General features: G+C 59.9%; 1 protein-coding gene across 13 annotated transcripts in view; it reads right to left on the bottom strand.

The window, feature by feature from the left end:
* SMARCA4 (SWI/SNF related, matrix associated, actin dependent regulator of chromatin, subfamily a, member 4) overlaps positions 1-24,838 on the bottom strand; it is a 36,182-nt gene that overhangs the window by 8,637 nt on the left and 2,707 nt on the right. For 12 of the 13 annotated variants that reach the window (XM_054051784.1, XM_054051785.1, XM_054051786.1 and 9 more), the window contains exons 2-26: positions 24,063-24,129; positions 19,949-20,243; positions 19,357-19,489; positions 18,652-19,038; positions 17,137-17,235; positions 16,526-16,784; positions 16,177-16,303; positions 15,486-15,659; positions 14,182-14,355; positions 13,937-14,104; positions 13,794-13,844; positions 12,048-12,178; positions 11,791-11,848; positions 11,083-11,201; positions 10,710-10,860; positions 10,259-10,422; positions 10,071-10,137; positions 9,669-9,779; positions 8,006-8,248; positions 6,764-6,877; positions 6,441-6,548; positions 5,786-5,872; positions 5,297-5,343; positions 3,594-3,760; positions 409-572 (exon numbers count right to left, since the gene is read on the bottom strand). In XM_054051784.1, the coding sequence (XP_053907759.1) occupies positions 409-572; positions 3,594-3,760; positions 5,297-5,343; positions 5,786-5,872; positions 6,441-6,548; positions 6,764-6,877; positions 8,006-8,248; positions 9,669-9,779; positions 10,071-10,137; positions 10,259-10,422; positions 10,710-10,860; positions 11,083-11,201; positions 11,791-11,848; positions 12,048-12,178; positions 13,794-13,844; positions 13,937-14,104; positions 14,182-14,355; positions 15,486-15,659; positions 16,177-16,303; positions 16,526-16,784; positions 17,137-17,235; positions 18,652-19,038; positions 19,357-19,489; positions 19,949-20,170 (3,525 nt within the window). In that variant the 5' untranslated portion in view covers positions 20,171-20,243; positions 24,063-24,129. The remainder of the gene's footprint in view (positions 1-408; positions 573-3,593; positions 3,761-5,296; positions 5,344-5,785; positions 5,873-6,440; positions 6,549-6,763; positions 6,878-8,005; positions 8,249-9,668; positions 9,780-10,070; positions 10,138-10,258; positions 10,423-10,709; positions 10,861-11,082; positions 11,202-11,790; positions 11,849-12,047; positions 12,179-13,793; positions 13,845-13,936; positions 14,105-14,181; positions 14,356-15,485; positions 15,660-16,176; positions 16,304-16,525; positions 16,785-17,136; positions 17,236-18,651; positions 19,039-19,356; positions 19,490-19,948; positions 20,244-24,062; positions 24,130-24,838) is intronic. The other variant, XM_054051788.1, reaches the window with a different exon arrangement.

The following is a 24,838-nucleotide window of genomic DNA, read 5'->3' as shown; positions in this document are numbered from 1 at the left end:
GTGGGGTTGATTCGTTTGGTTGGGTTTTTTTGATGGGGTTGGTTGGGTTCTTCTCCGGTTGGTTGGGTTCTCGGTGCAATTGGAGGGGGTTTGGGTGTGGTTTGTTGGCTTTTGCTGTGGTTGGTTGGGTTTTTGCTGTAGTTGGTGGGGGTTTGGTGGAGTTTGTTGGGTTTTTGGTGCAGTTTGTTGGGTTTTTGGTGCAGTTTGTTGGGTTTTTGGTGGAGTTTGTTGGGTTTTTGGTGGAGTTTGTTGGGGTTTTGGTGCAGTTTGTTGGGTTTTTGGTGCAGTTTGTTGGGTTTTTGGTGGAGTTTGTTGGGTTTTTGGTGCAGTTTGTTGGGTTTTTGGTGGATTTTGTTGGGTTTTGCTGCGCTCGGTTGGGTTTTCGGTGCGGTTGGTTGGGTTTTTTACCTGGTGAGGATTCCAGTCGCTGTCGAAGATAATGACGGTGTCGGCCGACTGGAGGTTGAGGCCCAGCCCACCGGCACGAGTGCTCAGCAGGAAAATGAAATACTCGGAACCCGGCTCGTTAAAGGTCTTTAACAACATTCCCCGGTCCTCCGCTTTAGTGGTTCCTGAAAAGAGAGAGGAGGAGTTATTCCCGTCCCACAGGAGATCGTCAGGAAAGACATTGGGAGAGTTGGGGTTGTCCAGCCTGGAGAAGAGAAGGCTCCAGAGAGACCTTAGAGCAGCTTCCAGTAGGGAAAGGGAGTCCTGGAAAGCTGTGGAGGGGCTCCGGATCACGGAGAGGATGAGGGAAAGGGGGTTGAGCTTAAAGAGGGGACATTGAGATGGGATCTTTGGGAGAAATGTTCTCCTGTGAGGGTGGGGAGGTCCTGGAATAGGTTTCCCAGGGAAGTTGTGGCTGCTCCATCCCTGGAGGTGTCCAAGGCCACGTTGGATGGGGCTTGGAGCAACCGGATCCACGGGGAGCTCCGTGGGTATCAGGGATGGTCTGGGATGCAAGAGGAGCTCCGTAGGGATCAGGGATGGTCTGGGATGCAAGAGGAGCTCCGTGGGGATCAGGGATGGTCTGGGATGCAAGAGGAGCTCCACGGGAATCAGGGATGGTCTGGGATGCAAGAGGAGCTCCGCGGGGATCAGGGATGGTCTGGGATGCAAGAGGAGCTCCACAGGGATCAGGGATGGTCTGGGATGCAAGAGGAGCTCCACAGGGATCAGGGATGGTCTGGGATGCAAGAGGAGCTCCACAGGGATCAGGGATGGTCTGGGATGCAAGAGGAGCTCCACAGGGATCAGGGATGGTCTGGGATGCAAGAGGAGCTCCACGGGGATCAGGGATGGTCTGGGATGCAAGAGGAGCTCCACAGGGATCAGGGATGGTCTGGGATGCAAGAGGAGCTCCACGGGGATCAGGGATGGTCTGGGATGCAAGAGGAGCTCCACAGGGATCAGGGATGGTCTGGGACGCAAGAGGAGCTCCACAGGGATCAGGGATGGTCTGGGACGCAAGAGGAGCTCCACGGGGATCAGGGATGGTCTGGGATGCAAGAGGAGCTCCACAGGGATCAGGGATGGTCTGGGACGCAAGAGGAGCTCCACAGGAATCAGGGATGGTCTGGGACGCAAGAGGAGCTCCACAGGGATCAGGGATGGTCTGGGACGCAAGAGGAGCTCCACAGGAATCAGGGATGGTCTGGGATGCAAGAGGAGCTCCACGGGGATCAGGGATGGTCTGGGATGCAAGAGGAGCTCCACAGGGATCAGGGATGGTCTGGGATGCAAGAGGAGCTCCACGGGGATCAGGGATGGTCTGCGATGCAAGAGGAGCTCCACAGGGATCAGGGATGGTCTGGGATGCAAGAGGAGCTCCACAGGAATCAGGGATGGTCTGGGACGCAAGAGGAGCTCCACAGGGATCAGGGATGGTCTGGGATGCAAGAGGAGCTCCACAGGAATCAGGGATGGTCTGGGATGCAAGAGGAGCTCCACAGGAATCAGGAATGGTCTGGGATGCAAGAGGAGCTCCACAGGGATCAGGGATGGTCTGGGATGCAAGAGGAGCTCCACAGGGATCAGGGATGGTCTGGGATGCAAGAGGAGCTCCACGGGGATCAGGGATGGTCCGGGATGCAAGAGGAGCTCCACGGGGATCAGGGATGGTCCGGGATGCAAGAGGAGCTCCACGGGGATCAGGGATGGTCTGGGATGCAAGAGGAGCTCCACAGGGATCAGGGATGGTCTGGGATGCAAGAGGAGCTCCACACGGATCAGGGATGGACTGGGATGCAAGAGGAGCTCCACAGGAATCAGGGATGGTCTGGGATGCAAGAGGAGCTCCACAGGGATCAGGGATGGACTGGGATGCAAGAGGAGCTCCACAGGAATCAGGGATGGTCTGGGATGCAAGAGGAGCTCCACGAGGATCAGGGATGGTCTGGGATGCAAGAGGAGCTCCACAGGGATCAGGGATGGTCTGGGATGCAAGAGGAGCTCCAAAGGGATCAGGGATGGACTGGGATGCAAGAGGAGCTCCACAGGGATCAGGGATGGTCTGGGACGCAAGAGGAGCTCCACAGGGATCAGGGATGGACTGGGATGCAAGAGGAGCTCCACGGGGATCAGGGATGGTCTGGGATGCAAGAGGAGCTCCACAGGGATCAGGGATGGTCCGGGATGCAAGAGGAGCTCCACAGGGATCAGGGATGGTCTGGGATGCAAGAGGAGCTCCACAGGGATCAGGGATGGTCCGGGATGCAAGAGGAGCTCCACAGGGATCAGGGATGGTCTGGGATGCAAGAGGAGCTCCGCGGGGATCAGGGATGGTCTGGGATGCAAGAGGAGCTCCAAAGGGATCAGGGATGGACTGGGATGCAAGAGGAGCTCCACAGGGATCAGGGATGGTCTGGGATGCAAGAGGAGCTCCACAGGGATCAGGGATGGTCAACGCAGGAGCCGTTGACGACGCTCCGCAGGGATCCGCGTGGGACGCTCCGCACGGAGCCGTCGGGGATGCTTTGCGGAGCCGTTCTCGTTGTGACTGAAGGAGTAAACGGCTCCAAAGTGGGAGGAGGAACCTCGGGTGAAATCCCGGCCACCGTCTCATTCCTCCCTCGTTGTGGTTTTCCTGCTCCTCTCGGAGCTTTGGAGCGGTCGGCACCGCGCGCTGCCAGCAACGGCGCTTTGGGGCTGCGGGCAGCACCGTCACAGGGATTTGGTGGTTTATTCCAACCAAAACCAGGGAATTGACCTCCCTCGATCCCACATTGCCTCCGGACACAAACTCCTCCGCGTGCTTTCCGGCTTAACCCTTGGATTTAACCGATTGGTTCTTGTTTACCCGATTTTAACCGGGTTACGGCTCTCCAGGCCCTCAGGGCGTCCCGCGGAGCTCCGGGATCAAACAGACGGATATAAAGCCAATGGGAATGTTTGGCAGCAGCCGATGGGAGCGTACGGAGCCAACGGCTGCGCTTTGGACCTCACCCCGTAGGGTTTACTGCTCCGAACCGCATGGGGGGACCGATCAGCGCTCGGTTTGGATATGATTCCCTCGGGAGAGGCCATGCCGGCGGAGCCGGAGGCACTTCCCTCGCTGGAGAGTGGCGGAAGGGCCGCCGCGCCGCGGCACTCACCGTCCAGCCTGAGGTATTTGAATCCACGATAGGCGAAGTAGTCTTCCATGATGGTCATCAGGGAGGTCATCTGGCAGAAGAGCAGCACCTTGTGGTTGGTGGCGCGGAGCTTCGGCAGGATCCGGTCCAGCAGCTCAAACTTGCCGGAGGCGCGGTACAAATCCAGCCTGGAAGGGAGGAGAAGAGCGGAAATGAGGATGTGAGGTGGAAAAAAAACCATGGCAGATCCCTCTCGGGAGGATCATCACAGCAGCGCCGGATCGTTCCCCGTGGAATCGTTACGGTTGGAAAAGACCTCTCCGGTCATTCCCCGTGGAATCGTTAAGGTTGGAAAAGACCTCTGGTGGAATCGTTAAGGTTGGAAAGGACCTCTTGGGTCGTTCCACATGGAATCGTTAAGGTTGGAAAAGTTAAGGTTGGAAAAGACCTCCTGGGTCATTCCACGTGGAATCGTTAAGGTTGGAAAGGACCTCTCGGGTGGTTCCGCATGGAATTGTTAAGGTCCAACCTACACCTCCCCCGGCACAGCTTGAGGCCATTTCCTCTCCTCCCGTCGCTTTGGGAGAAGAACCCAACTCCCACCGCCGTTCTGGAGGTGCTCAGAGCCGTGAGGTCTCCCCTCACCCTCCGCTTCTCCAGGACAAACCGCCTCAGGTCCCTCAGCCGCTCCCACAACCTCTGGTTCTCCAGACCCTTCCCAGCTCCGGTCCCTCCTCTGGACGCTTTCCAGTCCCTCCACGTCCTCCTCGGAGTGAGGGGCTCAGAACCTTCCTCTCCAGACCCTTCCTGCCCTCCATCCATGGATCCAGCCTGGCCCCATCCCTCTCCAGACCCTTCCTGCCCTCCGTCCATGGATCCAGCCTGGCCCCATCCCTCTCCAGACCCTTCCTGCCCTCCATCCATGGATCCAGCCTGGCCCCATCCCTCTGGAGACCCTTCCTGCCCTCCATCCATGGATCCAGCCTGGCCCCATCCCTCTCCAGACCCTTCCTGCCCTCCATCCATGGATCCAGCCTGGCCCCATCCCTCTCCAGACCCTTCCTGCCCTCCGTCCATGGATCCAGCCTGGCCCCAACCCTCTGGAGACCCTTCCTGCCCTCCATCCATGGATCCAGCCTGGCCCCATCCCTCTCCAGACCCTTCCTGCCCTCCATCCATGGATCCAGCCTGGTCCCATCCCTCTCCAGACCCTTCCTGCCCTCCATCCATGGATCCAGCCTGGCCCCATCCCTCTCCAGACCCTTCCTGCCCTCCATCCATGGATCCAGCCTGGCCCCATCCCTCTCCAGACCCTCCAGCAGATCCACAATCCCACCGTTTGGTGTCATCTGCAAACTGCGGGAGCCCTGGATCCCTTCATCATGGAGAAAGCGATAAAGCAATCGCTTTATCCCTGGGATAAAGATCCTAACAGTGCTGATCCCTGGGAATACTCCTTGGGAGCGGCTCTGGATGGATTTAGCTCCGTTGACCACAACACTCCGGGCTTGACAACCGTCCCGCCAGGTTTTCCCTCAGTGGAGTGTTTGCCCAACCAAGCCCTGAGCCGGGAGAACGTCGGGAGAAACGATGTCCAAGGATTTTTTCTAAGGAAAACACCAGCCGGGGCCTTTCCCTCCTCAACCAGGAGGAGGTTCCTCGCGTCGCAGACGGAGCTCAGGTTGGTCAACAGGATGTGCTCCGCACGGAAAAGCTCCACTCACCCTTGGACGATGCCTCCCGTGAAGCCCAAGTGCTCGGAAAAGGATTCCTGCAACGCGCAAAAGAAACGGAGTCAGAAACCATTCTCCCGCAGAAAGAAATCCAGGCAAATCTTGGGAATGCCTGGAAAGCAAAGCGACCCCCAGGGCAGCGAGGCAAAGTTCCGGCTCTCCAAGGGTTTGGGAAGCTGCCGTGGGAAGCGGGTGGAGAACCGTGGGAACCGGAGCGGTTTGGGGAGCCCGGAGGGCGTCCAAGCGATTGGGACCACTGGAGACACCCAAACTCCATCTTTTTAGGGAACACTGCTCCATCGCCTCTGCTCGGGCAGTTCCAGATGGCTTTGGGTGCCCAAAGGAGAGTGCCGGAGGAGTCCTGACCGGCAAACAGCCCCAGGAACGCCCATCCACAAGAACCAAAGGGGTTAATCCGGTTTATCTCCATTCTAGAGGGGGATGGAAGAGTTTTTCCCCGTTTCCGGAGATCCCCGATACCTCGATGTGCTGGAACATGTAGGGGTGGTTGCAGATCTTCCGCAGCTGCATGATGGTGTTCATCAAGGTTTTCGTCCCGCCTTTCCCCTGCGCAAACAAGACGGGAATTAGGAGCGGGAATCGAGTCCAACGGCTCCAAGAAGAATATTCCGGGAGCGTTCGGACAGGCGTTCACAGCCCTGAGGCTTCAGCACGGCCCAGATCCGGCTCTGCCGGTCAGCGAGGGTTTGAATACGGATGCTCGTCTCCCTGCGGAGCAGGAGGAGCTCAGGAAAGGCTGTTTTTTTGGGAAGCGGAAGGAGCTGAGGAGAGGCTGTTTTTTGGGAAGCAGAGCTGCAAAACGAGGACTTTTGCCTCTCCAGCTCAGACCGAGGCGCCTTTTTAATTCCTCGTCCTCATGAAGCTGACTCGGTGGTGGCTTTGGGACACGAGGCGGTGGCCTCGGCAGCTTTCCCGGCGGGATGAGCCCCTCGGGGCTGACCTGGAGGGGCTCGTGCCGACCCCATCCCTCCCTCCAGAACTTCATAAAAGAGGATTTTGCTCCCTCTGTCCACGTAGGAACTGAGAGCGGATGGAGTAAGACCTCTGCCCCATCCCTGGAGGTGCCTCCAGCCCCGCTCCGACCACGGAAAAGCCGGGATGCGGAGGAGCTGACCTTCTTGTCCTTCTCGGAGCCGTCGGTGAGCAGCACACCCTTGGCCTGCATGTGCCGGTAGAGGACCCTCTGCAGCGCCGACATGTCGCACTTGATCACGTATTCCACCTGCGAGGCCCAGGGAAGGGTTAATTCCCAACGGAATCCCAGCTGGAATCTCCAAAACCCCCAACCAGCACCTCCCAAAACCCCAGGATAACGGATCCTTCTGGAGCACAACACAAACCCAACCACCCCCGGAACCTGAGAGGACCCAAAATCCCCATTCCCGGATGAGGCCCCATGAACACACGGAGACGAGGACGGATTCTCCCGGCTGTTACCTTTTCTGGGAGCTGCGCTTCCACCTCCTTCTTCAGCCTCCGGAGCAGGAAGGGACGCAGCACCTTGTGCAAGCGCCGGATGATCAGGATGGTTTCTTCTTCGTTCAGGTCCACCTGCGTCATCAGGAAAGGGAACGGTTACACCAGGGACGCTCCCGGCCTCCACGTCGGCAAAGGGGATTCCCAGGGTTGGGATGAAGCCCGGCGATGCTCCACAGGGACACCGGGAGTTTCTTTGGTGGAACCAACACCACGGGAGGCTCCTGCACCGCTTTCTCTTTGAGTTGGGGCTCCCTGGTCTCCCCACCAGCGGCGGGATTGCCCGCTCCGTGAAATCCCAGCGACTGCAATTCCACAGAAGGCACTTCCAGTGGCCACGTTGGCCAAAGCCCAACTGGCTCCGGTTCCAGAATCCCAAGCGGGTGGGGTGGGAAGGGCCCTCCAGGGCTCTCTATCCCCACGTCCTTCTCCAATGCAGTCATTCCTGTTCTCCCTCGGACCTGGCTTGGACCTTCTCTGCTCCGGACGGTCATTCCCAACCCATCCCAGTGCCAAATTGGAGGGGACTCCATGTCCCCACGTCCTTCTCTGCTCCGGACGGTCATTCCCAACCCATCCCACTGCCAGCTTGGAGGGGGCTCCACGTCTCCATGTCCTTCTCCGCTCCGGATGGTCATTCCCAACCCATCCCAGTGCCAATTTGGATGGGACTCCATGTCCCCACGTCCTTCTCCGCTCTGGACGGTCATTCCCAACCCATCCCACTGCCAGCTTGGAGGGGACTCCATGTCCCCATGTCCTTCTCTGCTCCGGACGGTCATTCCCAACCCATCCCACTGCCAGCTTGGAGGGGACTCCATGTCCCCACGTCCTTCTCCGCTCCGGACGGTCATTCCTGCCTTCTCCTAGTGCCACCTCCAGGAGGACACCATGTTCCGAGGTCCTTTGACGCAGACCTGTGCTCCAGCCCGTCATTCCCACCCTCTCCCAGTGACTCCATGTCCCCGGCTCCTTCTCCACTCCGGTTGGTCATTCCCACCTTCTCCCGGCCTGGAGGTGACTCCGTGTCCACCACCGGACCTCTCAGCGATGGCAGATCTGCTCTCCCACCTTCATCTCCAGCCCTCAATCACCTCTCTCTTATTTCCCATCTTCCACTAAAACTCATCCCAAAGAAACTCCACCCCTCAGGGCAATGCCCCGCACATTCCGAGCGGGAATTTCCCCCCCTCGATCCCATACCTTCTCTCCGGTCATGGCAAAGGGTGCGTTGAACCACTGCTCAAAGGTGCTGCAGCTCTTGAAGATGGTGGGCAGGAGGAAGTTGAGCAGCGCCCACAGCTCCGGCAGTTTGTTCTGGAGCGGCGTTCCCGTCAGGAGCAGCCGGCGCGGAGCCACGTAGTGCGTGTTGAGCACCTGGGTCAGCTTGCAGTGGTGGTTCTTCATCCGGTGGCCCTCGTCCACGATCATGTACTTCCAGCGGATCTGCGGGAAGGAGGGAGGCGCGGGTGAGCGACGAGGCTCAGGAGGGATCGGAGCCAGCTGGGATCATGGAAAGCCACCGTCACCGCTCCCGGTCAGGGACAATTCCAATCATGTCCAACTCTACAATAGGAAAGGGAAAGAGGAGACTCTTCCCTTGGGAGCTTTCAGATCCCATCAACTTTTGACGTTGGTGCGGCAGAACAGATTCCGAGCAATATCGAAGCATTAAATCCAGCGTTTTGCAGGGACACGTTCTCCAGAAGCAGCGCCAGGGAGGCCCCAACCCTTTATGGTCAGCGCTGGGCACAGAAAACCCCTCCAGCGCCCTCTGACACTGATCCCGGCGGGGCCCGGGCAAACATTCCCTGTCCTGGGAATTGCTGCACTGAAGGGGAAACCATTGGCTCAAGATCTTAGAAAGACGGGATGTCATCCAGAGGGACCTGGACACGATGGAGAAGTGGGGCTGGAGAACCCCGTGAGGTTCAACGAGGCCAAGGGCGAGGTCCTACACCAGGATCGGGGTTGGAATCCCCAGTTTCAATCCAGGCTGGAGGATGATGGGATTGGGAGCAGTCATGAGGAGAAGGACTTGGGGCGCTGGAGGAGGAGAACCTCAAGAGGAGCCACAGCGTGCGCTCCCAGCCCAGAAACCGCCCGTGTCCTGGGCTGCACCACGAGAAGGATGCCCAGCAGGGAGGGAGGGGATCTGCCCCTCGGCTCCTCTCGGGGAGACCTCATCGGGAGGATTGGGTCCGGCTCTGGGATCCTCAGCAGAAGGAGGAGATGGAGCTGTTGGAAGGGGCCCAGAGGAGGCTCCAAGGATGGTGCGAGGGCTGCAGAACCTCCCGTCCGAGGCCGGGCTGGGAGAGTTGGGGTCGTTCAGCCTGGAGAAGGCTCCCAGGAGACCTCAGAGCAGCTTCAGCGCCTGAAGGGGCTCCAGGAAAGCTGCGGAGGGGCTGTTCCCAAAGGCCTGGAGTGATGGGCCGAGGGGCAATGGGGGCAAACGGGAGAGGCGCAGGTTTAGACTGGACGGGAGGAGGAACTTCTTCCTGATGAGGGTGTGGAGGCCCTGGAATAAGGCTGCCCCATCCCTGGAGGGGTTCCAGGCCGGCTCGGATGGGCCTTGGAGCCCCTCATCCAGCGGGAGGTGTCCCTGCACGTGGCGTTGGATCTGGATGGGCTTTGAGGTCCCTTCCAACCCAAACCATGCCACGATTCTATGACCAAGAGCATACACTGCGTTGGCTCCGCCGCCAAAGGAGCAGCGGCTTCACACCTCCACCATGGGACACCAAGAGGCTCCGGAGGCAGAAACCTCGATGGAGAGGTGGGATTTTCCACGCCGTGGCTGTGTCAGTGACGTCTGTGCAGTGGGATCTTCCCAGAGCAGCCCAGATCTCATGGAAAAGGGACCCACCTTGGCCAGGATGTGCTTGTCCTTAATGATGTACTCGTACGTAGTGAGCAAGACGTTGAATTTCCCACTGCGGAGCTGAGGGACGAACGCCCGTCTTGCGGCCGGAGAGCCCTGGAAGGAGAATTCCAAACAGAAATGTCATTCCTGGGAGAAAAGAGGTGGTGGGAGCCGTTATCAAAGCAGAAGGATTGTTCTGGATTCAGCACGATGGCAGCTGAGAGATTCCTTCTGCCACGAAGGAAAGGAAACCAAATGTGGATTCCATCAATTCAGCGCCGGGAAGCGTTCCCGCTTCCTTGGGAATATTGCTAGGCTGGGAGGAGGCGCCAAGCGGCACCCAAGGAATTCTGCCAAAGGAGGCAGCTGGAGGGGCCCGGGAAGCGCGTCGACACCGGTACTTGCCTTGTAGGAGACCTTCACCACGGAAGGCGCCCACTTGTCAAACTCATAGGCCCAATTCGACAGCGTTCTGGGGAAAAAAGCCGGGGAAACGGTCAAAGAGGCCTTTGCAGAGCGGCGAAGCAATCCTAGAGCCGGCAGCCGAGCCGTGTCCGTGCCACGCGGGGCGACGGACTCGGGTGGGCACTTACGAGAGGGGGACGATGATGAGGAAGGGCCCGTTGATCCGCTTGTGCTCCATGAGGTACGTGATCAGCGCGATGGTCTGGATGGTTTTGCCCAGGCCCATCTCGTCGGCCAGGATCCCGTTCAGGTTGTTGTTGTAGAGGGACACCAACCACTCCAGACCTTTGATCTGCCAGAGAAAAGGAGGGATTGCGGCATGGAAACACGCAGGAATGGCGTTTCCAACACGCTAAGGGCCTGCGTACCCCACCCCCGTCTCATGAGCCGCCCATACATTATTAACGACCTCACTTTAATTATTCATAGCCGGGCGTTAACGGATTCCGGCCCTCCCAGGCTCCACGCTCTTTGTGGCCTGTTATCCTGCTGGCTCCGTCCTCGCCCGCATCCCGGCACAGCCCAAACCCCGGTGCTCCCTGCCGACTCCACCGCCGGCATCCGGCATTCCCGCCTCACCTGGTACTGTTTGAGGACGCCGTTGACCATCAGCGTGGACTGCTTGTCCACCCGCTCGGTGACGGCGTGGGCCACGGCGTAGTAGGACTGCAGACCCCTCGCCAGCGCCTGGGACACTCCATACTCATCATCCACATCCTGCTTGGCGTTCCTGGTGGGAAAACCAGGCGATCAGGCAGAGAATCCCTTTGGATTCAGCCCCCCGGGGAGCCCCAGGGTGGTTTGTTTTCCTATTAGGGGCCAAATCGGGTCTCGCTTTAGAAAGATCACTCCCAAAAAGTGGGAGCAGAGGAAGCACCGCCTTCCCAGATCCCCACAAAGATCCATAAAAGTGACTCCAGAATGGGAGACGGCGGGAAGCGGGAGCGCTCACTCGATAATGTGCCTGGCGTCCACTTCCGAGACATCATCGCTGTCCGGATCCGGGATCTTTTTCTTCTCCTCCACGGGCAGTGCCGGCTGAGCCGGTTGCGGTTGCTCTTCCTCCTCCTCCTGTCGGGAGAGACCAACGGAGCTTCCTGAGCGCTAATGGAAACGGGAGCGGAAGAGCCCACGGATGGCAGCACACGGCAGGAGTGGGAAACCCGAGAAGGACCTGAGGACATCGAGTCCCCACCAAGACGGCACTGGGATGGGTTGGGAATGACCGCCTGGAGCGGAGAAGGACCCGGGGACACAGAGTCCACCCTGAGCCGGGATTGGGATGGGTTGGGAATGACCGTCTGGAGCGGAGAAGGACCCGGGGACACAAGAGTCCACCCTGAGCCGGGATTGGGATGGGTTGGGAATGACCGGCTGGAGCGGAGAAGGACCTGGAAACACAGAGTCCTGCCCTGTTTGCTCCGACACGCCTGAAGGGCTCCATCAGGAATATTTGGGAAGCGACCTGGGCAGCCAAGGAGCGCAGCTCGCTGCCTCTGTGCTGCCGCACGCTTCCCCGATATGGGATTTTGGGTGTAAATGCACTTATTTGAGCCAACAGAGCTCCGGGCTGGATGAATTCCTGACGGGGCTCTGTGCGGAACCGACGGCAGTTTCCTATTCCCTTGAAGTGTGAGGGAGATGAGGGATTTCTCCTCACCTCCTCCTCTTCTTCTGAGCCGCTTTCTTCGCTGTCCGATCTTGGAGCCACTTCATACCTAATCGAACACAGAGATCAAGAATTAAGAGCGACGCCGGAGCAGCGCCAGAAACTCTCCCGTTAAAACTCTCCCAGCGTTTGGGCCCCGGCCACGCGCTTCCCTCCCGGCCGATCCCGCAGGGAAGAGCGATCCCAGCGCCCCAATGGCACAATCCCAGTGAGCTCCGAGGCAGACGGAATCTCCCCTTGGAACTTACCCGGGGTTCATCTCCAGCCACGCTTCCAGCTGCCCGGCCTTCGGAGCATCCGTGCCGGTGAGGATCTTGCCACTCTCCACGTGGATCACCTTGACGGGGAGGTCGCTCATCTGACTCGTCTCGTCCAGCGGCTGAGGAATCAAAATCACAGCAGGATTTGGAGTTTTCCACCTCGAAACCGCACTCCTTTGGACCCCAACAGCTCTGCCCCAACGCTGTGGCCTCTCGGAAGGGCGAGAGCGACGGCTGCTCGGCACCGCGGGACGGGAAAAGCTCAGGAGTGTGGGAGCTTTAAAATATTTAAAACGTCCATCCCGGGGCGCGTGGGGATCCCTCGGAGGCGCCACAGATCCCATCCCAGACTGGGAAGGGAGAGGGGCTGAGGGAATCATAGAAGAGATTGGGTTGGAAGGGATCTCAAAGCCCGTCCAGTTCAATCCCTGCCATGCTGGGACACCTCCCGCTGGATGAGGGGCTCCAAGGCCCATCCGAGCCGGCCTGGAACCCCTCCAGGGATGGGGCAGCCTTATTCCAGGGCCTCCACACCCTCATCATGAAGAAGTTCCTCCTCCCGTCCAGTCTAAACCTGCGCCTCTCCCGTTTGCCCCCATTGCCCCTCGGCCCATCACTCCAGGCCTTTGGGAACAGCCCCTCCGCAGCTTTCCTGGAGCCCCTTCAGGCGCTGAAGCTGCTCGGAGGTCTCCTGGGAGCCTTCTCCAGGCTGAACAACCCCAACTCTCCCAGCCCGGCCTCAGACGGGAGGTTCTGCAGCCCTTGCAGCATCCTCGGAGCCTCCTCTGGGCCCCTTCCAACAGCTCCATCTCCTCCTTCTGCTGAGGATCCCAGAGCCGGACCCAATCCTCCCGATGAGGTCTCCCCGAGAGGAGCCGAGGGGCAGATCCCCTCCCTCCCTGCTGGGCATCCTTCTCGTGGTGCAGCCCAGGACACGGGCGGTTTCTGGGCTGGGAGCGCACGGTGTGGCTCCTCTTGAGGTTCTCCTCCTCCAGCGCCCCAAGTCCTTCTCCTCAGGACTGCTCCCAATCCCATCATCCTCCAGCCTGGATTGAAATTGGGGATTCCAACCCCAATCCTGGTGTAGGACCTCGCCCTTGGCCTCGTTGAACCTCACGGGGTTCTCACAGCCCCACTTCTCCATCGTGTCCAGGTCCCTCTGGATGACATCCCATCCTTGCCCTCCGGCAACTGCCCCCCTCAGCTCGGGGTCCCCTCCAACCTCGCTGCGGGTGCCCTCAATTTCACTGTCGAGGTCACTGATGGAGATATCCAACAGCGCCGGTCCCAGCACGGACCCCTGAGGGACACCACTCGTCACCGATCTCCATCGGGACTCGGGGCCGTTGACCACCTCTCTCTGAATACGACCATCCAGACCGTTTCTCATCCACCGAACCATCCACCCATCCGATCCATATCTCTCCAATTTAGAGAGAAGGATGTTGTGGGGGACCGTGTCAAAGGCTTTACAGAAGTCCGGATCAGTCGCATCCATGGGAAGCTGCATCCCAAAGACGGAGCCGCCCTCCCCTGCTTCAGAGCCCGGGAAAGCCATTCCCCCCTCCTCATCCTGCTGGAAGTTCTATTTTAGGAAGCCTCCCTTTGGCCACCCACGGCACTGGATCTCGTCACCGCGGGCAGCCTGGCAGCAGGAAGGGATATTCCGGCTTTTCCAGCACGCGGCTACTTCCTACCCTACTTGGCACAGCGCACGACAGGATTGTCACTCACTTCTCCATCCGGGCCAATGGTTGGCGTCTGCCCCTCCGCATTCTCCGCCTTCTGGAAGAGGAAGGGGATGGTCGTCAGTGACAAACGTTTATTCCAGAAACCACAATCCCGGTGCTCCCCCATTATTCCAGGTGGGAACTCACCTTTTTCTTCTTCTTCTTCTTCTTCTCCTTGGCCACCTGCGCGGCCTTGTGCTGCCGCACCAGCTCAGTCAGGTTGGCCACGTACTCATCCGTCTGCTGCAGCAGGTAGGCCAAGCGCTTGTCCTTCTTCTGATCGATGAGCTTCCGGTACCCTTCCTCATCCTCAGCCTACGGAAAAGGGGAGGCGTTATTCCCGTGCGGAACACGGAAGGGCTCCCGCACACACGGATTGCGCCCAACCTCACCATCAGCCGGCGCATCCTCTCCTTCTCGATGCGCTCGTTCTCCTTCTTCTGCTCCCGCTCCGTGTTGGCGTGGTAGGTGGCCACCGCCTTCGTCAGCTTCTGGATTTTGCCCGTGACGGAGCGGTGGTATTCCTTGAAATCCTTAGCGTGTTGGAGAATGCTGTTGAGGTATTCCTGGAGGGAAAGGAAGGGGGAAAAGGATGTCAGGAGTTGTGAGCAGCCCAGGAGGGTTTGGGATGGAGGAGAGATCGAAGGCTCAACCGTTTCAGCCCCCTGCGATGCGCAGGGACGGATTCCGCTATGGAATGCATCCAATATCTTAAATTAAAGGGCATAAATTCATCTTATGTTTAATAGAACGGATTATTTCGGTTGGAAGGGATGCACAGAATACCCCTTCCTGCCCTCCATCCATGGATCCAGCCTGGCCCCATCCCTCTCCAGACCCTTCCTGCCCTCCGTCCATGGATCCAGCCTGGCCCCATCCCTCTCCAGACCCTTCCTGCCTTCCATCCATGGATCCAGCCTGGCCCCATCCCTCTCCAGACCCTTCCTGCCTCCATCCATGGATCCAGCCTGGCCCCATCCCTCTGCAGACCCTTCCTGCCCTCCATCCATGGATCCAACCTGCCCAGATCCCTCTGCAGACCCTTCCTGCCCTCCATCCATGGATCCAGCCTGGCCCCATCCCTCTCCAGACCCTTCCTGCCTCCATCCATGGATCCAGCCTGGCCCCATCCCTCTGCAGACCCTTCCTGCCCTCCATCCATGGATCCAACCTGCCCAGATCCCTCTGCAGACCCTTCCTGCCCTCCATCCATGGATCCAGCCTGGCCCCATCCCTCTGCAGACCCTTCCTGCCCTCCATCCATGGATCCAGCCTGGCCCCATCCCTCTCCAGACCCTTCCTGCCCTCCATCCATGGATCCAGCCTGGTCCCATCCCTCTCCAGACCCTTCCTGCCCTCCATCCATGGATCCAGCCTGGCCCCATCCCTCTGCAGACCCTTCCTGCCCTCCATCCATGGATCCAGCCTGGTCCCATCCCTCTCCAGACCCTTCCTGCCCTCCATCCATGGATCCAGCCTGGCCCCATCCCTCTGCAGACCCTTCCTGCCCTCCATCCATGGATCCAGCCTGGCCCCATCCCTCTGGAGACCCTTCCTGCCCTCCATCCATGGATCCAGCCTGGCCCCATCCTCTGGAAATGCAGGACTTCTCTCTAATCCCCCTAAGAAAGGAAATTCCCCAAAACCCCTCAGCCCAGCGACCCCAACTCCTCCGGAACCGGCACTGGCGGCTGACCTGGTGCTTCTGCCTGCGCTTCCGCTCCTGCTCGATCTTCTGCTGCTTCTCCAGCTTCTCGGTGATCCGGGCCTCGCGCAGGGACTGCCGCTTGCTGCGCTTGTAGGCCTTGGCGTTGAGCGCCGTCTCCAGCGCCGTGTCGCGCCGCATGCACACCACCACCTCCTGGCGCAGCTTCGAGAGAGAGCGGAAAAAAGGGATTAATTCCACAGACCACGAGGAGAGCCTGAGATATAGAATCATGGGATCCCTCTGCAGACCCTTCCTGCCCTCTATCCATGGATCCAGCCTGGCCCCATCCCTCTGGAGACCCTTCCTGCCCTCCATCCATGGATCCAGCCTGGCCCCATCCCTCTGGAGACCCTTCCTGCCCTCCATCCATGGATCCAGCCTGGCCCCATCCCTCTCCAGACCCTTCCTGCCTCCATCCATGGATCCAGCCTGGCCCCATCCCTCTCCAGACCCTTCCTGCCCTCCATCCATGGATCCAGCCTGGCCCCATCCCTCTCCAGACCCTTCCTGCCCTCCATCCATGGATCCAGCCTGGACCGATCCCTCTGGAGACCCTTCCTGCCCTCCATCCATGGATCCAGCCTGGAAATGGTAGCTGAGGCTTTCCGGAAGGCCAAGCTGAGCTCCTCACCTCCCACAGGGAATTCATAATCCAGGTCTCCTCCGGTGGAAAACTCACCTGGCGCTGGAAGTTCAGCAGCCGCAGAGCTTTAAGTTCAATGGTAGCTTTGGTTCTCAGGTCTCCGGCCAAGGAGCCAGGAAGGTTTTCCAGTTCTTGGATCCTGTGCGCGATGCGAGCCTGCAGCCTGCAGAGGGAGGAGACGGGATCTCACGGCAGGCAGGGACCGGCACACCGGATCCTCTCCCAGCCAAACACGGCTCTGCTTTGCGGAGGCCTCATCCCACGCAGGATGGAGGCTCGCGGCTGCTCGGCCCCCGCGGAATCGTTCCCAGGACAGGGAATCACCCCCAGGAGCGGGAAGGGAGAAGGCGAAGAGCGCACCGCTCCGTCCCGGCACAGCCCTTACCTGTACTCCCTTTCCTGCAGGATCTCCACCGGATCGAGCCCGCGGGGTTTCTGGATGGGTGTGATCCGGTTCTGCTTCTGGTGGAGCTGCACCATGGGGGCGGGCTGGGCCGGCTGCCCCGGCGACTGCGTCTGCGGCGGCATCACCGGCGAGGCGGCGGGCGGCACGGCCGGCGGGGCCGGCGAGGGGCGGCCGGTGGGCTGGGGCGGGATCAGCTTCTGCGGGGCGCTGGAGGGGGCTGCGGCGTTGGCCAGCGGTCCTGCGGGCCACGAGCCACGTCAGGGACGAACATCCCCAGCTCTGTCCCTCGGACACGCGGCGCGGCTGCAGCCCGGCTGCCGGCACGGAGCCACACCGGGAATTCAGTGGCAAAAACCCCCAACTCAAGGCTCCCCTCCCTCCCTCCCCAGACGGAGGCACCGAACTCTGTCCGGACGGCTCAGAAGTGCACACGGAGCATCGGAAGAAGGCTCTTGAGAGAGCTCCGACGCCCGGATTTGAACCAGGACTCTCCAGGTTCCCACTGCCACACAGAGAACCAGCGGTCGGCTTTCCCCGCGTCCCGGCACGCGGCTTCGTTAGTGCCGGTGCCAAACGAAGCCCGGTCTCACCTTCCGGCCAGGGCTTGGGGGGGCCGCCGGGGGGCTGTCCGGGCATTCCTGGGGGAACTCCTGAGGGTCCAGGAGGGGGCATGTTGGGCCCTCCTATACCTGCAGAGCAGCCAAAAAACACATTAAGACATTGATCTTTGCTTTCCAGGAGCCGCTCCTTCCGATCCCGAGAGCTGGAGCGGCAGGAAAAGCCTTTGGCAGGCACAGAACCTCCCAGGCCTGTCCTGCTGCCCATCAGGAAGGGCGCTGCAGGGCGGAACTGGCATTCCCACCCCAAAAACCGCCTGGAGGAGCCTTCCCGCTGCTGCAGGAGCAGCTGCCTGGCTCCAAGACTCCATCCCGGGGAACTTAGCAGCTGGAATTCGATGGGCTACGAGATAGGGAAATGGAAAAGCCAAACCGGGTGCCACGAAGGCAGCGGGGAAGGATGAGAGCATGGAAAACCAGGATAGCAGTCCCATCCCTCTGGAAGCAGGTCTATCCCTCCAGAGGAAGATTCACTCCTCCGGAATCATAGAATCATCACCAGGAGGGAAAAGACCTCTCGGATCACCGAGTCCACCCATTCCTATCTGCCACCAAACCACGTCCCCGAGCCCCTCGTCTGCCCGTCTTCTAAACCCCTCCGGGATGGGCACTCCACCAACGCTCTGCGCAGCCTCTGCCAGGGCCCAATGACCCTTTCTGGGACAAATTTCTTCCTGATGTCCACTCTGCCCCTCCCCGGGTGCCGCTCGAGGCCATTCCCCCTTCTCCTGTTCCTCGTCCTCCTCCCTGCACTCTCCTTTCAAGCAGTCGTAGAGAGCAATAAGGTCTCCCCTCCTCTTCTCCAGGCTAAACACCCCCAGGGCCCTCAGCTGCTCCTCATAAGATGTTCTCCAGCTTCTTCCGCAGCTTCGTCGCTCTTCTCTGGACACACTCCAGGGCCTCAACATCCTTCTTGGAGCGACAGGCCAGAACTGAACCCAGGATTGGAGGTGTGGCCTCACCAGGGGCAGAATCCCCTCCCTGGCCCTGCTGGCCACGCCGTTTCTGATCCAAGCCAAGATGCCCTTGGCCTTCTTGGCCCCCTGGGCCACTGCTGCTCCTGGTCAGTCAACTGACAGCCCATCGGTCCTTCTCCTCCGTGCAGCTCTCCAGCCACTCTTTCCTTGGTCTGGAGCTGCACAGGGTTGTTGTGGCCCAAGTGCGGGACCCGGCATTTGGCCTCGTTAAACCTCGTGCCGTTGGTCTCAGCCCATCGGTCCAACCCGTTCAGATCCCTCTGGAGCCTCCGTACTCTCCAGCAGATCCACGCTTCCTCCCAGCTTAGCGTTGGCTGCAAACTTGTTAAGGGTGCATCCAATGCCTTCGTCCAGGTCATTGATAACGATATCGAACCGGACTGGAGGCGGCGCTGAGCCCTGAGGGCGCCGCCGGTGCCCGGCCTCCAGCTGGAGCTAACTCCATTGACCACAGCCTCATCCCTTGGGAAAGAGCCCCATCCCACCGCAGGCGGCGCGCGGAAGGGCTCACCGTGAGGTCTGTTGTAGTTTGGAGGTGTTGGTCCCGGTCCAGGTCCTTGCACTGGTCCCTGCACGGGCCCCGTCCCGGAGACGGAGGGCGGAGGTAGAGTCGGCATTTGCTGCTGCATCCCGGGCAGCGGCCGCTTGCCCTGCACGGCCATCTGGAGGTGGTCGGGAAGCGGTTGCCCACGGGCCAGCATCTTGTAGGCCATGATCTGGGCTCGCAGCTGGTGCAGCTGGTTCTGGTTGAAGGGGGTCGGCCCCCGGTTCTGCTGCCCCAGCGCCTGCGGGTCGGAGCCGTCCAAGGGGCCCGACGACATGGCAGCACCGGAGGACGGACCGTTAGCCGGCACGGGGCTCGAGGCGTGCTCGGAGCCGCCGAGCGGAGAAGGGTAACCTGGAGGGAGAGAGGCCGTTAGGAAATCCAGAGGGAACCTCTCCCCTGCTTTAAACCCCAAATTCCTCCCCACATCCCAAGCGAAGCTCCTGGAGGCGAGAGGCCGCATGGGAATTGTGTGCTCGGTATCCGATGGTGGCATAGAGAAAACCGGGATGCATCGCAATTCCGCCTTTCCCTGGCTCGGTTTCGCGACTCTCCGGGCACCGGAGAGAGATACGAGAGGGAAGCAAAGAGTCGTGATGCTCTGGGAGCACCGAAGCGATCCGCAGCCCCATTCCTGTGAAAATAAGGTTTGGTTTTCCTAAAGGAACCAACCTTGGGAGTGCTGATCCATGGGGCTCGGAGGAGGTCCCATCCCGGCGTGCCCGCCGGGCCGCATCCCCATCCCTTTCATCTGGCTGTAGCGGGGATCATCGGAGATTCCCTTCTCATGCATGGAGTCCATCGGCTGAGGGAAAAACAACAGCTCAGGGTCAAGGAGGTGGTGACGGCATTCCCAGAGATTGGAATGCCACACTTCAAAGGAGCTCCAGATTGGATGGAAAAGGTGAGGAAAAGGGGGCTCAGGTGATGAAATTCCCCAATACTTTGATGGAAAGGGAGCGGGGAGCCCCGTTTTCCACATTCCAAATGAGAAAAACCTTAATCGGACGTTTCCCCTCCGCCCCTATTTTAGGGATAGAGCTTCTCCACCCCGGCTCGCAGTCGGAAGTGAGCAGGAGAGACGGGAACGATGCCAAGACCAAAAGGCATCGACCCGTCTCCAAACCCTTCTCCGCTCCGACTGCCTGGAGCATCCCAAAAAGCAACCAAGAGGGAAACGGAGCCACTCGAGCCGGTTTTGCCGGTCCTACGGAAGCGGCGGCTGTTCCCGGAGCGCGTTACGGAGCGCCGCAGCCTCTCTCACCTTGTGCATCTGGTGGAGGTTGTCCTGAGCGTAGGCGCCGGGCGGCTGGGGCGGCAGCGGGTGCCCCGACGAGGGCGGTCCGGGGCTGGGGCCCATCATGCCGTGTGCCGATCCGGGCGAGGGGCCGGGACTGGGGCCCAGCATGGCTCCCGGTGAGGGGCCCGGCCCCGGCGACGGCCCCGGCCGCGGTGTGCCGCCCAGCGGAGGATCCGGAGTTGACATGGTCGCAGCGGGTGCCAAGAGCGGGGTCCGGGCGTCAAAGAGCTCCTCAGGGCTGGAGCTGCCACCGACACTCCTGGAAAAGCCCCGGAGCCAGGAATGGAAAAATCGGGGTTAGGAAAAGCGGGAAACATAGAATCATAGAAGAGTTTAGGTTCGAAGGGACCTCAAAGATCATCGAAATCCAACGCCACGTGGGGATCCCTCGGAGGCGCCACAGATCCCATCCCAGACCGGGAAGGGAGAGGGGCTGAGGGAATCACAGAAGAGATTGGGTTGGAAGGGATCTCAAAGCCCGTCCAGTTCAACCCCTGCCATGCTGGGACACCTCCCGCTGGATGAGGGGCTCCAAGGCCCATCCGAGCCGGCCTGGAACCCCTCCAGGGATGGGGCAGCCTTATTCCAGGGCCTCCACACCCTCATCAGGAAGAAGTTCCTCCTCCCGTCCAGTCTAAACCTGCGCCTCTCCCGTTTGCCCCCATTGCCCCTCGGCCCATCACTCCAGGCCTTTGGGAACAGCCCCTCCGCAGCTTTCCTGGAGCCCCTTCAGGCGCTGAAGCTGCTCGGAGGTCTCCTGGGAGCCTTCTCCAGGCTGAACAACCCCAACTCTCCCAGCCCGGCCTCGGACGGGAGGTTCTGCAGCCCTTGCACCATCCTTGGAGCCTCCTCTGGGCCCCTTCCAACAGCTCCATCTCCTCCTTCTGCTGAGGATCCCAGAGCCGGACCCAATCCTCCCGATGAGGTCTCCCCGAGAGGAGCCGAGGGGCAGATCCCCTCCCTCCCTGCTGGGCATCCTTCTCGTGGTGCAGCCCAGGACACGGGCGGTTTCTGGGCTGGGAGCGCACGGTGTGGCTCCTCTTGAGGTTCTCCTCCTCCAGCGCCCCAAGTCCTTCTCCTCAGGCTGCTCCCAATCCCATCATCCTCCAGCCTGGATTGAAATTGGGGATTCCAACCCCGATCCTGGTGTAGGACCTTGGCCTTGGCCTCGTTGAACCTCACAGGGTTCTCACAGCCGCACTTCTCCATCGTGTCCAGGTCCCTCTGGATGACATCTCTCCGGCAAACACCCCCCTCAGCTCGGGGTCCCCCCCAAACTCCCTGCGAGTGCCCTCGATTTCGCTGTCGAGGTCATTGATGGAGATATCCAACAGCGCCGGTCCCAGCACGGACCCACCCGGAGGCATCGGGAACAAACAGCCCATGCCCGAATCCGGATCCTCACAGCTATTCCCAGAATTCAGGCAGCCGCTGTTACCCAGGAAGCGGTTTTATCCGCTGGAGTGGTTTTATTCCGGTTCAAGAGTGGTTTTTTTTTGGATGCTGAAAGCGATCTGAAGGTGTCCTGAAGCGGCTCAGCTTCCAGCGACATGGATTAACCCAAATCTCCCGTGCAAGGAAGCATCCACATCCGGAATGCTCTGGTTTCATGGGCAATTGGTGTGGAAAACCAGTTGGATCCATTGGAGCCGAGGATTCCCAATGACCTTGGGCACGGGACAGGAGCTGCTACAGGACCTGGAGGCTGCTCCCAGTTTTAGGCTGGGATTTGGGATTATGGCCAAAAGGCTGATGAGGCGGAGAATCCCAGATCCATCCTCTGGTCCCACTGCGGGATCAATTCCAGCCGGAGTTTGCTTTGGGAATCGCGAGTACAACCCGAAAAGGATCCGCCTGGTGAGCACCAGAATTCCCCATTTCCCATTCCAGGAGGTTTGTCGGAACTTGCAGCCGGAGGGGGGGGGTTGTGCCTCAAGGGATTCCCAGCGGGAGCAGATCCCGTTCTGCCCAATCATTCCGAGCGAGGCCGTTGCTGCCGGCCGGGAGCCGTTGGGGCAGCGAGGGCGAAGGTGGGCAGGAGGCAACGCACCAGTTTGCTGCCGATATGGAACTGGGAAGTGCTGGAGACTCCCTGGAGCAATCCGGCTGGATCCGCGCGCTCTGGAGCAATCTGGATGGAACAGCAGGAAAAGCAGTGGGAGCAAACGTGGCTCTGTGGCTGTGCAGAGGGAGAGATCCGGAGAGGAGCCGCATCCCGGAGATGCTGTTAACCCTTAAGGTCAGCTTGGAGCAGGGCAGGATGAGCCCCTCGGGATGCGCCTCCCGGATCCGCTCCAGCTGAGCCACTCTCCTCGGAACGGTCGGAAACCGCAGCCACAGGGGATCATTTTGATCCCAAAATACGGGGAAAAGTGGAAGCGCGGGGGTTTTTTTAGGAGCGTTGGTGGCTGCAAGGAACACCACCTCTCGCCGATCCGTGGCTCTGGCCACACTCCAAGCCCAGCGGGATGGGAATGGGTTGGATCACTCCAAAACACAGCCACGCCAAAGCTCCTGTGGGATAGAAAATCCCCCTTGGCTCCAGAGCCAAAGGATCCACTCGCAGCTGATCCCCAGGAGCTGGGATGTGAGATACGGATGAGGCATTCCCAGGGATTCCGGATCATTCAGGCGTGGGATTCAGCTCTGTGAGCAAAGGGAACCAGAGGATCCGAAGGCAGCGGCACAGCCAGGAGGATGCGAGGCTGGAATCATGGACACCGGGAATACAGGTATCCCGAGCAATCATCGTTAATGTGCTCCTCTGGGAGCTCCTAACGAGCGCGGGGCAGGCACTGAGCCGCTTCCGAAGCCTCTCCGGCCGGGCGCCATGCAATGTTTCATCCTGGTTTCTTCCGGTAATTTGTGGTTCCGGGTGTTTCCCGGTTTCCCTCCCTGTTGGCAAACACAAGGGAGCCGAGCGCTTCATACAAACCCAGCGCGGAGGGAACGGTTGGAGCTCTGACCGCTGGAGCTCTCGGATCCATCCTTGTCCCGGAGCCGGGAGATTCCAGGAGCTCGGGATTAGCACATGGAGGTGCCAAACGGCTGCTGGGAACCAGGATGTGCCTAAAACTCTCCCCCCTTTACCCTCATCCCAATCCATCCAAAGCACCAAATCAATGGATTCAATGATCTTACGGATCCGTGAGGCTGTAAAAACAGTTCATATTTCCCACTGGAAAATCGAGATTGGAGCAAAACGGCAGCAATTCCCAGGACAGGAGGGAGGGAAGCTTCCCAAAATACCTCAGGCAGGAGGCAGGGAGTGTCCTGGGATGCGAACTGGAAGAGGTCGGAGATGCCTCTTTCCCGGCTGATCCTGCCCCTGAGCGGCTTCCGAAGGACACAGGGATATCCCTTCGCTGCCAAAGGAAAAGCTGCGGCTCCGCTGGCTTCAAGTTCCCCGATTCCAGGGAAAAGACGATCCAATACTCACGCCACTCACCACCATCGGATCGCCACCTCCGAAGGGAGCTGTGGGTTTCGGTGTTCACAAGCCCAAAGGGAAACGGGAAGGCAATGGGAATGATGGGTTTTTTTTCCTTTTCCAGGGTTTTGGGATGCCGGGCCAGCAGCGGGGAGCAGGAAAACTCAACTCCGGCAGCTCCAGAGCCTCTGGATCTAGCAGCAGGATCGCAGGGGCCGGGCGCCCCAAGGAAAGCATGGATTTATTTATCCCCCAGATCAGTCCTTCCAGCCCTCAGGAATCTTTCTCCTTCCACCCCCTGGGAAGCGGCAGGCCCTGTTCCCTCCATTCCCACCGAAGCTAAGCAGGGAGCCAGGATTAACAAAGGAAAAGCAGGATGCTCCAGCCCTGGCTTTTCCAGGCGAATCCCCAAAGCAGCAGCACAATTCCCGGGGCACTAATGAAGTGGGAAGTGCTTTTCCATTAAAAACAGAGGTTTGGACCCCTCCAGCACTGCCGGAGAGGCGGTCCTGGCCCAGCACTGCCCCTTCCCAGCAGGAATTTCATCCATATTCCCAATAAAATACAACCTGAGTCCCCGCTGGATCGCACGGGGGTGTCTCTGCCCAGCATTCCCAAAGTGGGAAAACTCGAAATCCCAGCACCTACCTACGGGCATGGAGGTCTCCGACCCTGCGTGGCACTCGGCTCGGCACGAGGAGCTTCTAACGGAATGCTGCAGGGATGGAAAGCTGGGAATTAGTCGGCACCTGGCATTATCCAAGGGCTGGAAAAGGATGCTTCTCTCCATGTTATCCCATCCCAGTGAAGGGCACTCCACTCCCCATCTCCGCGTGGATGGGGGCGTTCCGCTCCTGCTATCCCCATGGATCGGGGCATTTTGCTCCTGTGATCCCCACGGATCGAGGTCCTCCATCCCTGATTGGGCATCCACAGATCGGGCATTCTGCTCCCTGTTATCCCCACGGATCAGGGTGCTCTGCCCCCCGTTATCCCCATGGATTGGGGCATTTCATTCCCCATTATCCCCATGGATCGGGCATTCTGCTCCCCATTATCTCCACAGATCGGGGTGCTCTGCCTCCCGTTATCCCCACGGATCAGGGTCCTCCAGCCCCCATTATCCGCACGGATCAGGCATTCCGCCCCCCGGTTATCCCCATGGATCGGGGCATTTTGCTCCTGTTATCCCCACGGATCGAGGTCCTCCATCCCCCATTATCCCCATGGATCGGGCATCCTGCTCCCTGTTATCCCCACGGATCGGGGTGCTCTGCCCCCCGTTATCCCCATGGATTGGGGCATTTCATTCCCCATTATCCCCATGGATCAGGCATTCCACCCCCCGGTTATCCCCACGGATCGGGGCACTCCGCTCCCCATCTCCCTTCCCAGGTTATGGATATTTGGCACGGAGACCGCCC

The sequence above is a fragment of the Cuculus canorus genome, chromosome 30 (assembly GCF_017976375.1).
Source record: "Cuculus canorus isolate bCucCan1 chromosome 30, bCucCan1.pri, whole genome shotgun sequence".
Taxonomy (NCBI): Eukaryota; Metazoa; Chordata; class Aves; order Cuculiformes; family Cuculidae; genus Cuculus; species Cuculus canorus.
This window is presented reverse-complemented; position numbering and strand designations above follow the sequence as displayed.